The sequence below is a fragment of the Enoplosus armatus genome, chromosome 2 (assembly GCF_043641665.1).
Source record: "Enoplosus armatus isolate fEnoArm2 chromosome 2, fEnoArm2.hap1, whole genome shotgun sequence".
NCBI lineage: Eukaryota > Metazoa > Chordata > Actinopteri > Centrarchiformes > Enoplosidae > Enoplosus > Enoplosus armatus.
The window spans coordinates 25,897,073-25,915,002 of NC_092181.1; the positions used below are offsets into that span (position 1 = coordinate 25,897,073).

At 42.3% G+C, this 17,930-nt stretch overlaps 1 protein-coding gene across 1 annotated transcript in view; it reads right to left on the minus strand.

The window, feature by feature from the left end:
• The window catches only part of cacna1ab (calcium channel, voltage-dependent, P/Q type, alpha 1A subunit, b), a 134,088-nt gene that overhangs the window by 79,850 nt on the left and 36,308 nt on the right, over positions 1 to 17,930 (minus strand). The window contains exons 3-4 of the mRNA XM_070919141.1: positions 1,201 to 1,306; positions 771 to 910 (exon numbers count right to left, since the gene is read on the minus strand). Coding sequence (XP_070775242.1) covers positions 771 to 910; positions 1,201 to 1,306 — 246 coding nt within the window. The remainder of the gene's footprint in view (positions 1 to 770; positions 911 to 1,200; positions 1,307 to 17,930) is intronic.

A 17,930-nucleotide genomic window follows, 5' to 3' on the forward strand; every position in this document is an offset into this window, starting at 1 on the left:
TTTGTTTTCATCTCATTGTCACTCATATAGTAAAAGCAGAATATGCTTTTACTATAAATATCCTTTGACAAATAAAAACAGAAAATAAAAGGAAATATTTAATGTTTTCAAGGTCATAAGGAATATATCAGTCGGCCACTTTAAACTTGAAAATACACACACTTATACACACATACTATATTGTTTTAAGTAGAGTGACCAGGAGGCCATTGGCACTGGAGTGATCCTTTTACTCAGTGGGCTTAAATGCACTTAAACTATCTGACCACAGTCAGAAACCTGAATTCAGAAATGTCTGTACAAACTGGAAATGTTCCTCCATCAGATTGAACGACGGAGAGAAAAATGTTTGAACCCTTTGCTGTGTCATGGAAAGTAACACCGTAGCAGAAGAGAAGTTCACTTCTGGTTATATAGCTGTGTGATGATGTATCTTTAAAAAGCCTCGACCTGATCGCCCCAACTAACCCAGCGCTGGAGTGGAGCAGGTAGCCATGGAAACACATCCTACACATTTCAGTATCCAGAGGTACACGTTAGGCACCATGTGGACAACAGCAAGGAAAAGCATGAAGCCTAAAACTAATATGAATAACATAAATAATATGTACAAATAAAAGAGTAACAGAAAAATAGTACATTTCCTACAGGGGGAAAAAAACAGAAGAAATAAAGAAAAGAACTACAAAAAGTAAAAAACGAAACGAAAGTCGAAATAAAACTAAAATGAGTTTTAAGGTTGTTATTAAGTGTTATTACTGTGAACTCACCCGGTGAGCACGACCACGAAGTCCATGACGTTCCAGCCGTTCCTCAAGTAGGAGCCCTTATGTAACGCAAAACCCAGAGCCAGGATCTTTATCCCGGACTCAAAACAGAAGATGGCTATGAAGTAGGGCTCCGTCTCCTCCTGCAGGGGGAGGGAAGGAGGCAGGGGAGAGAGGGGAGAGGAGGGAGGAAGATTGTGGGTCATTTTTTTATTGGAACATTTGTACTTATATGTGCCTGAAGGAACGACTGTATGACAGTGTGTTTATTTGTGCCTGTGTGTGCTCTGCGTATGTGTGTCTATGTATTCATCTGTGTATCTACTAGAAGTCATTTGTCTCTTTGTGTATATTTCTATCCATACACATACTGCCTGTGTACACGTTTGTATGTACTGATTTGTGTGTGTGTGTGTGTGTGTGTGTGTGTTACCAGTCGTTCAGACAGAGGTGTCTTGTCTCCATCAGGAAGATGCTGTTCCAGAGCCAAGACGATGCAGTTTGCAATGATGGTGGTGAGGATCATCCATTCAAACGGAGTGCAGCTGGAGTTAAGGCCAACGTCACCAACAAGTAGCGTGTGCACACACGTCACGTACAGTACATGCACATTGTAATCAGTCACTGTGGAGAGATCAAGTCACTGCTGATCAAGATTTCACCATGTATTTTAAAATGTCCCTGAATTAGGACGACTGGTCGGGGACCTTCGCGACATTTTCCTCTCTCTTGCTCTCTCTCCGTATATTTCTAATGCTCTCTAATGTCAATAGACTGTCCTATAAAGGTGAAACTGCATTCAAAAAATGACTGCTTCTTGATCCAAGAGTTATGACATTTTCAAAATTGCATTAAATAATTTGTCCGGCATTCTCTTAGAAAAATAGAAAATAAGGCTATTTTGTTGGTCTTGTCCTTTTTGTTTTGTGTTTTTCTCTCTGGCGGAACATTATGACTCATCTGTTTGTTTTAAGGTCTTTGTAAACACACTTAACTCCACTTGAACTTTACAGAAGTTGACTTTGATTTTACACTGTATGAAAACCTTTGTTGTCATTTTATGTGCATGCCGCCGCTGCTGCGTGCGGCTATCGATTCACTGGAAGTTCAGTTTTTCAGACTTTCCGACGTCAGTTTCCGAAAACTCCGACAACCAAAATAGCACGAGGGAATCACATTACATTACATACTTCTGCCTCTGCACTCCTGCAGCCTGAAAATCAGACGCAACAGAAGAGCAGCAATGACATTATTAAGTTTAAACTGAAGACGGTCAGTTTATCAAAGCTGTATGCGAGAAAAAAATCCCTCTACACACACACAGGCTGACTCAGAGAGGTCGCCTGGTGGAGCAGCCAGCTTTTCACAGCGCTCCATCCAGTCGAGTGTATTTATATGTGTTGTGGTGTGTGTGTGTGTGTGTGTGTGTGTGTGTGTCCATGCCTGAGTAATGGCCGCTGGAGGGGCTAAGATGACTGGATACATCCAGACAGATCAAGCCTGTGCCTAATTGGCCAGTCATTATCCTGTTAGCCTGTATGTGTGTGTCCGTCTGTGTGTGTGTGTGTGTGTGTGTGTGTGTGTGTGTCTGTGTGTGGTGGGAGTACGTGTCTATTGTCGTGTTTACCAGATGCAACGTTGACATTGACACTATGGCCGGAGGACGGCCTCTGTGTGTGTGTGTGTGTGTGTGTGTGTGTGTGTGTGTGTGTGTGAGGGATAAGAGGCTGCTGGTTGATGTGAGAGGATCAGACAGGTCCGTCTGAGTAGTACACACTAACAAGACGATGCTGAACTACACTGCACACGCTGGCTGGCAGACACAACACACACACACACACACTCGTGGAAGATGGTGGAAAACTTGGGACAAAAAGGCATTCTGGCTTAGATTTAGAAAGTCTTGGGATTTTTAGTTTCCTAATATTATTGGTAAAAACTGTTATGCCGCTATTTTGCACAGTTTGGAAGTGTGTTCTTAAAGTTACGTATAATGTCTTGTGTTGAATTCAGTTCACAAAAGAGCAATCTGTCAGTATGTTTGTGCTGTTTGTCAGAGTCATGTAGGTGGAAATCTCTCAAAAACCTCAAGCGATAATATAATATATGCAGCATTAATGTGAATGTTGGTTTTCTCCATTCACTCTGTCACAGACGGGGAGGAGAGGTGTACTCACACTGAAGGATTCCATACAGTTAAACCAACCTGGCTTCAGGATTTCTGACATGCCACTGCACATATATATATATATATATATATATATATTTTGCTCATGAAGATTGTATCTCGACACGTTCAGACCGACAGCAGCCCTGTGTGAAACTCTTTGGTTTGAATGGAGCCGGTCCGTTGGTGCAGCAGGGTCGTCCGGCAAAAAAGCTGAACCAGGTTCACCTTTGGCTGCAACGCAATGTCATCTGGCAAGCTGCTGCACTGGCCAATCACATGTACGCAACACACATTCCTGGTAGATTACTTCTACTGTTTACCTCACGTTTGTTGCAACGTGATGAAGCTTTAAATGCATTAATCTGTGCTCAAACTGGACTCCCTACATCGTATTTCAAGTCTCACCAGTATTTCTTCTTTTTTAGTCGCTCTAAATTGTAAAAAGCTTTGAGACCCATAAAACTGAAAGTTAAGGAAAGCCGACACAAAGTTACAGGCTTTACTATAACTAAAACATTTTGAGCTTCTTCTTAATTGTAATATCTGGCAGACGATGCAGAGCTAGCACATCGCTAACATGCGGCCACAAGCATTCTCACTATGAGGAACCGTGTGTGTGTGTGTGTGTCTTCAGACTACATGCTACACCATCTATTATTCAGCAGACACACACTCTGCTGGCCTAACAACCTGCTGAAAGCAGGAGGTAACACTGTGTGTGTGTGTGTGTGTGTGAGCTTGTTTCCTCCCATTTCTTCACCTCCCTGCTCTTCCTCTTACTCCTCGCCTTATCCCTTTCTTCCTCCAGCTGACTGTAAAACGTAAACCAGCCCTTCCTTCTTCCTGTACTTCTTCACCTCCTTCCTTCCTAAGAAAGATTAGTTGAATCAGAAGCAATTAGAGAGCAGACATTTTTGCCAACAGTATTATTGGTGAGCACTGCAAAAATGTGTGTGTTCCTCTCTCGTTAATTAAAATGGCTTTCTGATGGCCACAAACGAGCTCTACCCTGCCAAATACACTGACCTCACACACACACACACACACACACACACACACACACACACTCACACACACTCACTCACTGTCTCTCCTCCTCCTTTCACTCTTTATCTCTTCTTTCCACTGCAGGCGGTTATTCAAAGCAAACAAACACACACACACAAAAGCATGTATGCAAACAGAATGAACACATGAAAATACACACACACACACACACACACACGCGCACACACACACACACACACACACACACACGCACATGCAAGCATACGTTGATATGCACAGGTAATGCTTTGGTACACAAATACATACGCAGGGAGAAAAGGGAAAGAAATACCCACATCAGCAATATTTTGTTGCTCCATTGCCTATTATTGTGTATATGCACACACACACACACACACACACACACACACTATGATTCTGCCAGCAAGTGTATTAACTTATTACAGAGAGAGAGAGAGAGAGAGAGAGAGAGAGAGAGAGAGAGAGAGAGAGAGAGAGAGAGAGAGAGAGAGAGAGAGAGAGAGAGAGAGAGAGAGAGAGAGAGAGAGAGAGAGAGAGAGAGAGAGAGAGAGAGAGAGAGAGAGAGAGAGAGATGATTGGTGTTTATGCACATGCTCCATTTTTCAGGCAGCATTTCAAAATGGCTGCACACCTCGAGGAGCAAGTGATCAAATACAGTCGGTTTGTGATTATGGTGAACTGACCCTTTAAGCATTAATGCTCTGTGTAAGTGAGGTTCTAGTTTTACAAGGACCGAAACATCCCGGGGATTTGGGATTAGGACTGAAACGTCTTTGCATCAGTCCCCTGGAGTCCAGTTTGGCCCCAGGACCGGGTCACAAGTTTCCTTCATGCCGGACTAATATACCATGTGTATAATATCTGTACCTCATGACTACTTCCATCTTCAATACAACAAACTCCCGCGCACACTTTTTCATTTTTGAAAGCAAATATTCTAAATATTCAGCGGTTCCCGCTTCTCAAAAGAGAATATTTGCTGGATTTCTTCGTCTCCTTTGATGGTAAATTGAAATTCTTTGGGTTTTGAGCTGTTGGTCAGACACAACAAGCGATTTGAAAGACATATTTTACACTTTTTACAAAATTGGCTGGGGCTAAAAACCTTTAAATCACTCACAGATATCCAGCTTTAAAACAGGAACGAAGCATCTTGGAGGCCTTCATGCTTCATTTATTGTACTTCCACAATCTCTAAATAAGGTATGGTACACATACGTTTTAATGTTCGCGGACCACTAACCAGCCCAGAGCATCACACATTTTATTATTCTATTCTAATGGCTTTACCTTTTCCAGATATATATTAATTTCCCTCCCAGTGTTGCAGGACTGCACTAACACAGAAGGGTGGAGGGTCAACACACATATACCAGCACACCACACCTATATGAATTTGGAAACAAGACTACTTGTCCCAGTGTTCCCAGCTTAATGTTGTATATGTGGTGAAGAATTTCCTCCATGAAGACAATAAAACTGTTAAAAATTCCTCCTCTGTCTACACACTACAAGCCCAAACCTCCACAAAACTACCCACACCTATTTAAATATGCGTCAGTCTAAGTCATCCTGTGAAAAATGTCCTTGTGTACCAGTTTGCTTGTCGGTGTGTGTGTGTGTATACGCAGGCTGTGTGCGTGTGTGTGTGTGTGTGTGTGTGTGCTCACCCAAGTGTGTTTGTGTGTGTGTTTTCAGCTGATGAGGCATTTTGGCGTGGCGCTGAGGCTGTGCTTTAGGGGAGCCGAGCCTGATGAGGGGGAGATTTTAAATCACACCAAATGAAGCTTTATCAAATAAATGAAACTGTGTAGCACTCGACTCAGCAAGAGTCAGTTCCTTTATGGGAGTGACGCAAGCACTCGCTCTTTCTCTCTCCCTCCTTCTCTCACTCCATCCTCCTTCACAAACATGCAGTGTTTCCAAATAGCAGGTATATATATATATATATATATATATATGTACATACAGTCAAATTTGAACTTAAATGAAGGCTTAAAAGAGTCTAAATTCATTCTGTAGATTCATTCACTCACATTTTCTTCACTCACGTTTTTTTTTTAAAGTGTGTTGAGACTGAACGCAAAGTGAACATCAGAGCCGGCACAGATGTGGTCAATATAAATATATAAGGTCAGTGTAAATAGGCGAACAGACACAAACGGCTCCAGATTGAGCGCGAGACGAGGCAAAGACGCAGCCGTGCGAGTTCACAAGTGTCTACACCCACGTCTGACTATGTGATGCTGAGTGCTCTGCACATTGTGTTTTAGTGCAATGCTACGTCACAGCTGGGTGTGGTCACAAGTACAACACCACCACACCTGACCACAGCCATCTGTGATTCGGGGGGGGGGGGGTGGGGGTGGTACAACTGACCCGTAGAGGTCCATATCTAAAGATTACAGTATACGTGTAGCATTACCCAGCATTCATCTTGAGCACCGTGGCTGAATGTAGAAGACTAAAGCTACTAAATAGAGGTCTTCAGGGGTTCTTTCAGTTCCAAGTATCTGCAACCCAACCCTGGACCTGAGCCAGACCAGATCCAAATGATATTTTCTGGTCTAATTACAGTCGGATCTCAGACCTCTATTATTAGATGCTGGCTCAAAGAAAACAACAAAGGTACTGAAGTCAGAGGGAAAACACCCGACTTCTTTCTTTTATTCTTTTATATTTTTTCATCTTCTCATAAATTAATTCATCATCCTAATTCAAAAAGTAATTATATTTCAGTCAGAGACACTGACATCAAGGAATCGACCATTTACAGTTAGATTTGGTGGAAAGGCCGCGCTGTTTGAGAGAGCTAATCCCCCATAATAAACATACATCAACATAAATCAACAATATGAAATACCACAGAAGGAGGAGGAGGAGGAGGAGGAGGAGGAGGAGGAGGAGGAGGAGGGAGCTGTGGCAGCAGACTGCATTTACATGAGCGTAATCAGCGGAGTGACAGTGGTTAAGTGTCATGTTATAATGTCCGCGCTGTACAGCCGCATTAATATGATTGTAAGTTAATTGCCACACAGCTGTGAATGAGCCAATGATTGTCATCAACCAGCCTTCAACTTCAAAACTTCGTTTCGTTTGGTTTCATCTCAGTTTTAGATTTTAGATCCTGGCAACAACATAGTTTTCCCCCCACATGCTTCAAGTTTCACCCTCTCCTTCCTCTCTCACCGTCCTTCTACCTCCCTCTGCTGTTCATCCCTCCTCCTCCTCCTCCTCCTCCTCCTCCTCAGTTTCTCAGCAGGTTGAATGCTCCTCTTTCTTTCTCTCTCTCTCTTTCAGATCCTAAAATCACTGTAAATATCTTTCTTCGTCTGTTCTTATTCAGCCATCTTGCCTTCTCTCCATCCTCTCCTCCTCTACCTCCACTTCCCCTCCTCCCTCCTGTCCTGCTCCACTCTTCTCCTTCATGAGCCGCTATATATAGACATGTGAAAGATAAAAGGGTGCGTCTCTCTCTCGCTCTCTCTCTCTCTCTCTCTCTCTCCTGACCCCAGCTCTTTTTGATTTGTGGAAGAAGCTTGTTTTTTTTGGTTGCCAAATATCTGCTGTGCCACTTTGCAGGCTGGTAATGACACACACAGACACACACACACACACACACACACACACACACAGCTGTCCATCACTCTCTGCTTTCTTACTGAGCCATTGTATCCACCATTTTCAAACTGAATGGAAATCATACACAAACACATGCCTTCTGACACACAAATAAAAAGTCATACACACACACACACACACACACACACACACACACACAGGCATGCATAAGTACACAACCAAATTACTCACACAGAACACACACACACACACACACACGTACAAACACACACACAGTAACACTTGCAGCATCTTCCGTGATGCAACTCAAGGAAAGAGTCTCATCTCTAGGGTGTGACAGATGTGTGCACACACACACACACACACACACACACACACACACACACACACACACACACACACACACACACACACACTATAGTGCACACTGTACAACTGCTGAACCAGCTCAGATCATGGCTTCAGCTGAGCTTCTGGTTTAAAACCGCCCACTTCAAAACGACGAAATGCCACAACAGCGTTTATTGAAATTTCATTTTATGCCAGAAAACACTGAAGTCATCTTGGACCAGTTTTCTCTGTTAAGTTTACTTTAATTCACCGTCTACAAAGACAAGGCCAGTATATTACATTAGATTAGACTAGATCAGATTTTAATTATCGCCATGGGAATTGGGTCATTTGGCCAGCGAAGAAACGTTACGACAAAAACAGATAAGACAACAAATACATCAATTCAAAATATGAGTAAAATATGAATATACGGAGACAAGTGGATGAAAAATCTGAAAATTAAAGAATGTGCAGGCGTGACGTATATCTACAACAGGCTGAGATGAACACAAAGAGTGGCAGTTAGTGATAAGATGAAAAAGCTCCAGCCACCACTGCTATGCTGATTTTAACTCTGGCAGGTAACTCTGCTTGAGCAGCTTCTTTTGTAGGTCAACCATCATCTGGAGTCCTGTTCTATTTTAACAATCTAGTCGTCTTCTGAATTATTAAATGTGATGGCTGGTAAATTTACCGGCTGCAGAGGACAAAAAGTTTGGTCTCTTATTTTAACTTTTTCAGTCTACTTGTTTATGTTTTATTTATCTTGTAAATGTCCTGAATCATATATATATATATTTTTTTGGCATTTGTTGTTCTACTACCCAAGAATGGCTTTAGGGCATTTAAGCATTTCCACTAAAATCCTGACGCAGCTTTAACAATCCAACAAAGTGCAATAAAATAGCAAAGAACAAAAAGACGACTCACTGGTTACCGTCAGCTGCAGAGTTGCAGCAGCCTTGTAACAACACACCGCTGACGTTTCCATTTCAAATAAACAAGACAACCGAAATGAGGCTGAAAAACTGATAATCATAAACAACCACTAAAAGAACTAGGCTTTATTTGTTTAAAATTTTGATCAGATCTTGAATCCAACAAAATCCCTCCATTTCAAATATCCCCCAAATCCGTCCTTCATCCTAAATCTTTTATTTAAAAAGAATTCTCCAGCAGATACCACTTCTAACCTTATTTCTCTTATCCAGCCAAAGGCATCACATCTCTCCACCATCTTCCTCTCTTAATCTTTCCTCCCTCTCTTTCTCACGCTATCCTGAGTTAAGGCCTCTTTCTCTTTCCTCTTTCTTCTGTGCCGGAAGATACTCTTCTACTGTTCCTTTCCGTCGCTAATTCCTTTCTTTCTGTCCTTTGTTCCCTTTTCTTTCTCTCTCACTCCCTCCATCATACATCTTAACTCAACCAGGCCGACGGCTGCGGCATCGGCTTCTCCTCACCAGGATGGGAAGAAGTGAGAGGAAGAGTGAAGAGATTAAAAAAAGATGAAAAAAAAAGGGAGAAAAGAGTTAGAAATGAGAAGAGGCAGGAACCAGAATAAAAGAAAAAGAAATGGGTGAAGGGAATGAGAAGGGATGGAGGGAGGATAAAGAGGGAAAGCGAAGCAAAAGAGGAGCTCAAGAAGGAAGAAAAGAGTGGAAATAGAAGGGAGAGAAGAAAGGGAGGAGGAGCAGAAAGTGAAGTAAGGAGGGCAATAAAAAGGTAGAGCATGAAGTGGATATGGAAAAAGACGAAGGGTAATGAGAAAGCAGAGAAGGAATGATGGATGAAGAGATGGAAGGTAATGAGGGATATACATAGGTAAGGAGAAAGGGAAGTAAAGAGGGGAAGAAAGAGGAAGTTGTGGGTAGAGGAGAGGAGGGAAGGGGAGGCGGAGGCAGGTGGAAGACGAGATGGAAATAAAGATAGACAGAGAGAAGGAGGAAGAGGAGGGAGAATTGCAGTATTTTTATCATTCTGAGTGAGTGGGCTCCATAAAAGTAGGTTACTGTCAGCAGACAAGGAGAGGCTCAGACACACACACACACAATCTCCATTTTAGTTCTGCTAAAGCAGCTGCAGTATGTGTGTGTGTGTGTGTGTGTGTGTGTGTGTGTGTGTGTGTGTGTGTGTGTGTGTGTGTGTGTGTGAGAGAGAGAGAGAGAGAGAGCGAGCCTGGAGCATGCTCAGTGAGCCACCAGCTAAACAGTTGGTTCCAACATGAAAATACCGAGCGGCAGCGGAGGATGTTTCAGCAACATCTGCGCCCTCAAAGGGTCCTGGTGATGCACCGATCGAATACACCGGACTTCCGAACACGTCACGTCCAGGCTAGACGTGACTGCATATGGAATACTGGTTCTATGTTCTATGTCATTTATAGTAAAAGGAATACAGAAAATCTCTCTGTCAAATCGTAAAATCATAAAAACTTCTCCAATCACCCCTGCAGCAAAGTGCACTTCTCTGCCATTAATCTGCATGTTCAATATGCTCTATATGATCTACCTTTACATTTCCCATAATGCCTTTCAAACCTGACATCATATCGAAGCAGATAAGCAGATTTCTTGAGATACATCTTCTTTAAAAATGGGTTTATCAATAATGTTTGAGAGTGATTTAAAAAAAAAAAAAAAAAAAAAAACCTTTCATGACTCAATTCCTGGCCACATATACAAACACTGCACCGCGTACATGGTTCAGGCCTGCAGGTCGACTGGGCAGAGCTAAAGTCAATGAGATCCAATGGAATGTCAATGGAGCCGCAGTCGGAGGAATCAGCATCCAACACAGTCGAGTACACACACACACACACACACACACACACACACACACACACACACACACACACACACAGGTCTGATGTGTGAAGAGGTGGGCTAACTAACATCCCACAGCGTCCTGCTAGCTCAGCAGCCGTAAAACTGTCAAGAGAACTGATGACCGAGTATTCTGTCTTCTCACACACACACACACACACACACAAAAACCTACACACAACGTTCACCTTAGCCACAAATCTCTGAACATCCCCCCCCCCCCCCCCCCTCTGTCACTTGCTGCGTACACGTACACACTCGTATACACACACGTAAACTCTGCAGAAGACGACGCACACTGAATCATACAGAACAGAAGAACATCAGCTTCAAAAAGTCTGATTATCCAGGAAAATAATCAATGTTTATGATGCTACTCAGCAAAACTCGCCATATCAATCGTGTCATGTTGCTGACCATTTCCTCTATTTTAAGCTAAAAGCCGGTCTATTAAGCTGCGTGATGATTATAGGTGGATAAAAGACACAATAGCATGTTCACCGTGATGGAGTACCCAGCTCTTGCAAGCCTCTGTAAGTTTTCAACAGCTTCACCACAAGCTGAAGCCAACATAGTGACCATAGCACCACTGTTTGCCACTAGAAACATCAGCTGTATCGATATCCATTTAAAATGGACTAACTTCACACCCTGTAATACACTACAGTACATGTCATAGTGGCAATACAACTTTCCTTAAATGAAGGGAAGCTTCATTCTCAGGACTTTTGGCCAAAACACTCTCAGCCTTGAATGCTGCCACCTCCCTGCCCAGCGAGGCCCGCTCTGTGCCCATTTGTTTTTACTTTTCTGGCCAAAGAAAGTGTCAGGATGGCAAAACAACTCAGTCTTATTCAGAATGATGTTCCAATTGGACACGGCAACGCTGTCCACAACTTGCATCCGACGCCAACACTCAAAGGCATCTCATCTCTCCACCGTCCAACTTTGCACAAAGTGAGGGTGTGGAAGTCGGGATTGTGGACGGACACATTTTCCTTTGATGCCTCGGGTTTGTGTCCCATCTCACACCAGCTGTACATGTTCTTTTTTTTTTAACCTAACAAAGGTTTCTGTTGCTCAAAACGTAACCAAACCTTCTTCTTGAATAATAAAACCAGCGGTTTTTGGCTGTGAAAGTTATGAATATTTACTGATTATAATCTAGGCTTTTGCAGAATTGTCCAATATCGAGGTTCTGTTTGTTGAGTCGGTTGTTAAAATGTATGTAATCTGACAGATGCTGCAGCCATGTTTTTGTAGAACCTAATGAAAACTTTAGACACCTGTTTGCAATAATGCAAACATAATTTGGAGTTAAAAGTTTGGGCTAAAACTTGTTGAGACGCTGATGTTGTAACATAACGTGTAAGGGTCACCTTCCGACATTCATCAGGCTGTGCTCTGTAGCACACGTGGAGAATACGAATGGAACTAACCCATGTAAGCCGTTTTCTTTCAGAATCAGGTCAACAGTCGGATTATAGGAGTCCAAGTAAACACAGTCAGTAGTGGGGATGGGACGCTCTTTGCTCCGCAGCTTTGGCTGATAAAGTGCGTTTCTCCAGAACAATCCTGCCTTGATCCAAATTCAAGCCGACTACACATGTAAACGGCCGCTTGTTGGAGGATCCATGTGTGTCCGATGCTCCGATCAATAAGATCCGGTTACACTCAGCTGTCTGAGGCAGACGGAGGTTACACAACGTGGACACACGTTACTGGTAGTACTACTACAGTTGTTGCTAGTTTGATTTCACACATTCTCATACACTTTCTTGTATGCAGCTTTGTTGAATCACACTTCTCTCCCATGATTTCTGCCCGTCCTCGTTCCTCACATGAACGCAACATGTCGTTAGATGCCAATAATAGTATATATCCTGTACATTGTACGGCCTGCGTCTTTGAGCTGGTATATAGATAATGAGTATACACATGTGCGTAGCTGTGTGTGTGTGTGTGTGTGTGTGTGTTTATTGGCTGATAAATGATGAATGTCCAGGAAATGAGGAGTTCAGCAGCGAGGAGAAGCAAACACATGACATCAGCAGCTTCTACATTAGTCACCAAATCACATCTGCAGAACGGAGCACTATCCCATTATTTAGTGCACTCACAAACACACACTCACACACCTGCACACACACACACACACTCACACACACACCCGATATACGCAAGCAAGCGTACATATGAAAACACATACATGTACAGTGGGAAACAAAGACAGGGAGCCATAGCTACAGCGTACTAAATATGTGTGTGTATGTGTGTGTGTGTGTGTGTGTGTGTGTGTGTGTGTGTGTGTGTGTGAGGGGGGTGTATTAGAAGACAAGGCTGGTTGTACCCATGCTGCTGTGGTGACTCATCAACCCAGTGAATCACATAGAGATCTGATTTAGAAACAGACTGCATCCACCTGACTGCTGCTTCCACCACACACACACACACACACACACACACACACACACACACACACACACACACACACACACACACACACACACACACACACACACACACACACACACACCTACACAGACACATTTATGCACACTCACAATCAAGACGTGTAAAACAAAAAAAAAGAAAAATACACCCACAGACACTTAACAGCCCATACACTGATGAAGACAGATATTTGATGTTTACTGGACTGAAATCGTCTAATATTCATTATCTTCACACAAATGTTATGCGTCTTAAAAAGAACCGAAGCTGTATTTCATTCCAAACATTTAAACAGTGAACATGCAGTTACAGGACACTAAAGCACTCTCGTGAAACCAAACCTAATGATGTTCTCTCATTTTAAGACGCATTTAAAAAGGCAAGGGAGAACAAACTGGACCTATTAGACCTTTATGTTAAAGAGTCGACTTATGTGAAATATAATTGAGCGAGTAAATCAAAAAATGCAATGTGTAAAATAAAATTTCACTGTACGCTTTACAAGCTGGTGTCACTTAGGCAGTAAGGAAAAGCACTACTACTATTTACCCTCTTCAACTCTACAGTAGGTCCGTTTATACAATCTCAATACAAACTCAGCAAACTTTATGTAAGTGTAACCGAATATGTGCAGCCAAATACTATAACTGATGTCTTGGGCTGCAATCTTTCCTTTAAAATACAAAATTGATGTTTTTAACTAGTGTGCAGTGTCTCCATGAAACTATATTAACCTGCATTAAGCAGCATTTTTTCATATTACCCGTAAAGAGAAAAGGTCCTGTATAGTCCCGATCCCGCTGAAAATCAGCTTTCATTCAAATTAGCAGTCATATCAAGCAAACAAATAATAATAATTGCTTGTTTCTGGCAGTTCTATAAAGCGTTGCTTGATGGTCTATATGGAGAAAAAAAAAGGAACAAATAGTTGAATATTTGCAATAAATCAGCCCTGATAATAATATTATGATAAGTCATTGACTGGCTGGTGGAGGAGGTTGAACATCTAGCAGCTGACGTTCATGTTGCGTCTGCCGGAGGTGGAAGTCAGTTTTCTAAACACGTTAGCCGAGCCGACGTGCAGGGTATATCAGGCAGGTGTGTTTGTTTAGAGTTCCCTCAGTTAGAAAATATCGTGCAATGCAACTTTAATAATTCAACATCTACGCTTAAAAGTGGCCATTTGGGGATTAGACTGCAAGTTTTGATTATAAAATTGGGATCATCTGCGTAAACGCAAAGTAAAACTCAAAAATAGAACTGGAATTGTCACATTTTTACTGAAGAAAATCTGAAATAACACATAACCAAGCAGTTAAAACTAGTAGAAAGTTAGTGGAATATTGGAAACATGACGCTATGAGACGGATACCAGCCTAACTTTTATATTACAAACACACCTGCTAACTTTACGGTGGTGGCTACTTCAGCAGTTTTGTATTCACTATAATATCAACCTATTAAAAGATTCCTCATTTGCTCATGTCTTGTAATGGTGTCTGTTTATGTTATCTGGTAGTACTGGGTGTTCTACTGTATTTTTCTATTGTATTTCTATTGTAAACTCCTTCTGCAAACAAAATCCCTCTTAGGATTTGCCCATGTTAAAACCGAGCTGAATTGTGCCCGCAGATAAAGTCGGGGAGCCTTAAAAACCTTTAATAAGGAGACGACAGCCGGTTATTCTGCCTCCTTGTCCTCCTTTAACACTAAATCCGTATTACTCTGTGGATAAGTCTGCAGCAGAAAAGAAGCCTAACGTTAGCTCGCTCGCTCGCCGTCCCCGATGATTTTGACTTCAGCTTCAAGGGATTTCGGAGCGAACTGATCTCCACGCAAAACCTTTCAATTACCAGGTGAGCTCAAAGTGAGGAATACCTGTCTGCCTCTCTGAAAGCGTTTCAGAGGAGGAGACGAGCGCAGGGATGTGCGGTTCAAATAATTAGCCCAATACCAGAATCCCCCGTCGCCAAATAGTTAATTAAAAGCTCGCCTAGTGTGTGTGTGTATGCGAGCGTGTGTGTGTGTGTCCAGAGGATTAAAGACTGTAATTATAATTATGTCCTCTCCTCTCCGTCTCCTTTTTTCTTTCCACCTTCTCCCAACACATACTCTCTTGGCATTTTTTACGTACACACAGATTTCTCTCCCCACACACACACACACACACACACACACACACACACACACACACACACACACACACACACACACACACACACACACACACACACACACACACACACACACACACACACACACACACACACCACGGCCGAAATCAGCAGTGGTTTTCTACCAATTCTTCACGCCAGTTTCTAAACAGTCACATTAACAGGAGGCGAGGCCTCCCCGTCACTGCGAGGAGTCAAGTCTGCCCGTGTTCTGAGTCGACTATCTCGATCGTATTTATTTATACGCTTCTTCTTGAAATCGCTCAAATGTTGACTTTTTTTTTTTAAGTTGTACGAGACTTCGTCTCCTCGAGATTTCTGTTGAGATATTATTTTCTTTACAAAAGCATCACATTGGTTTGTAAATGTGTTGCAAGGAAGATCTAAAATAGCTTCCTATAAAAGGTACGGTCCAGTAGGAATATGGCAAAGTTGCCATGGTAACAGAGATTCTTGGTCCGGTTGATCAAATCTTGATTGCAATCCAAGCTGTTATTGTTGGGGGACACTGATAAAGTAAATACAGTCTGAAGCATCAAATGTGCCAAGAATATTATTTACAGGACAACAAAGTAAAGTATCCACACTGTTTTTTCATTAATTCAACTGAAAATAGACTTTAAGGAAATTCTCAGAGCCTCAAAAAAATGATCTTAAACGTATTTTTCCAGCTTATTCCTCCTCTGGGGAGATATTAAGGCTGCTTTTTACAAAGGCTGCATTAGTTTCAGGAATATATTTAACTGTTCCGCCTGAGTGAAATGGACAGTCAGAGGCTTTTTTTGTTCTCACACCCACCCTGAGTTTAGCTTCAGTATTGTTGAGTGCCCATGCTCACAGCCTTGATATCGTCACAATGCGAAAAATAAAAGGTGTTGAATCAAAAATAACTGCCATACTATTGTTAAGTTATTGGATACAACACTAACATTAGGATTTAGATAGAAAGCAGGCATATACAGTGTATGAAAATATAGCAGAATATTTCTCGTCTGTTTTTCTCCCCTTCGTGGTCATATCAGTCTCTGCTGTGCCCCCCCGAGCGCACAGCAGCTCTGTGATTGGAGGAGCCCCGAGGAGACTTAATGACATCGACGTCTAGTCCTCTCTGGTTCAAACAGATGACCTTTGACCCTGGGATCTGAGGCTGTATTGACATGGCGACCCCGGTTAATGTAGCAGGCCTGCTGATAGACTGAGATAAGAGAGTCTGCGCGCAGACACGGCTGAGACAATCCAGTCCACCAGACTGATGCTGCGGCGTTCAATTAGCTTTCACTATCTAAGTTCTCATAATTTCAACATAGTCATAGACCGTTTCCTCTGAGGTGACGTTAAAGATGCCCCTAGGGTTAGGGTTTGGAAACCTGTGAATTCTCTTGTGCTACTTTCTTCTCTTTTTGTCTGACGCATGTCATCAGACAGTGTATTCTCATAAAATGTTAAAAACTAATGTGTTTGTCGTTTCACAGTTCATGCAGTCTCAGTCTCTTCATGTTCTATATTTATTACAGATATATTTAAAGTGTAGAGTGACCAAACTGTGGCTGATAAACCAGGACGAGTTACATGTTTAAGGATCGCTCTCGTCACTGTCACAAAGTGTCTGATTTACAGGTTAGACCTTTTTCTGGGCTGATGATGAAGAACAACACAGTGTTTCTGTTGATAAAGTGAGATTTTGTGTTGTGGCTGACGAGGGCGAGGTCAGACAGACATTAGTTTGACCTCTCCTTCTCCTCCTGGACTACTGCAGAGGTCACCACCCGGGGTCAGGAGCTGACTAACAGCTGCTGATGCTGAACACTACTCCTCCTCCTCCTCCTCCTCCTCCTCCTCTTTTCTCTTTCAGGCTCCCTCCCACTTCTGACCAGACAGATGGAGATAAACTACAGAACAACTCTCACACATTAAGACATGTACACATCTGTGACTTTATGGTGGGTGTGAGATACCAACACAGCTTCAGGGCTGCATCTATAAATACCTTTTAGTATCAGCTATCTATTGATTATTTTTCCATGACAAGTTTCCAGACTCCAAACTGCCTGTTTTGTCCAACGGGAAGTCCAAAACACAAGCTCGTTTTAAAGCTTGAACCAGTAAACATTTTGCTTTTTTTGTCAAAAAAATACCCACTTACTAGCTTGTTCCCGTCCTTTCAGTCGCGTCTCACGGTACTCATCAGCAGATGGAGTTTGCTCAGATATCAAGGGGCTCTGGAAAAGGCTAGTAAGTGGATCTTAAGTTGATGGAAATTGATAATTGGTTCATTAATTATCCGTTGATCGACCAAAATGATTAATCCACTAATTGTTTCAGTTCTAAAAGGCATATAGGGATGATTACATGGATAATTAAGGTCTGTAAAAAATATATTATTCAATTTCAGGTTTTACACTTGTGGTCAGAGAGAAACACCAACACTGCTCAGTATTTAACTAAAAGCCTAAATCAGCCCACTATATTGGCAAACCATTATATTGGTCTAACCCCATCACACACCATTAAATCCACCCTGAAAGCTCTCACTACCCTTTACCTAATTAAAGTGTCACTTATCCATCCGTCCCCCTCCTTTGTCACAGCATGACTCTCC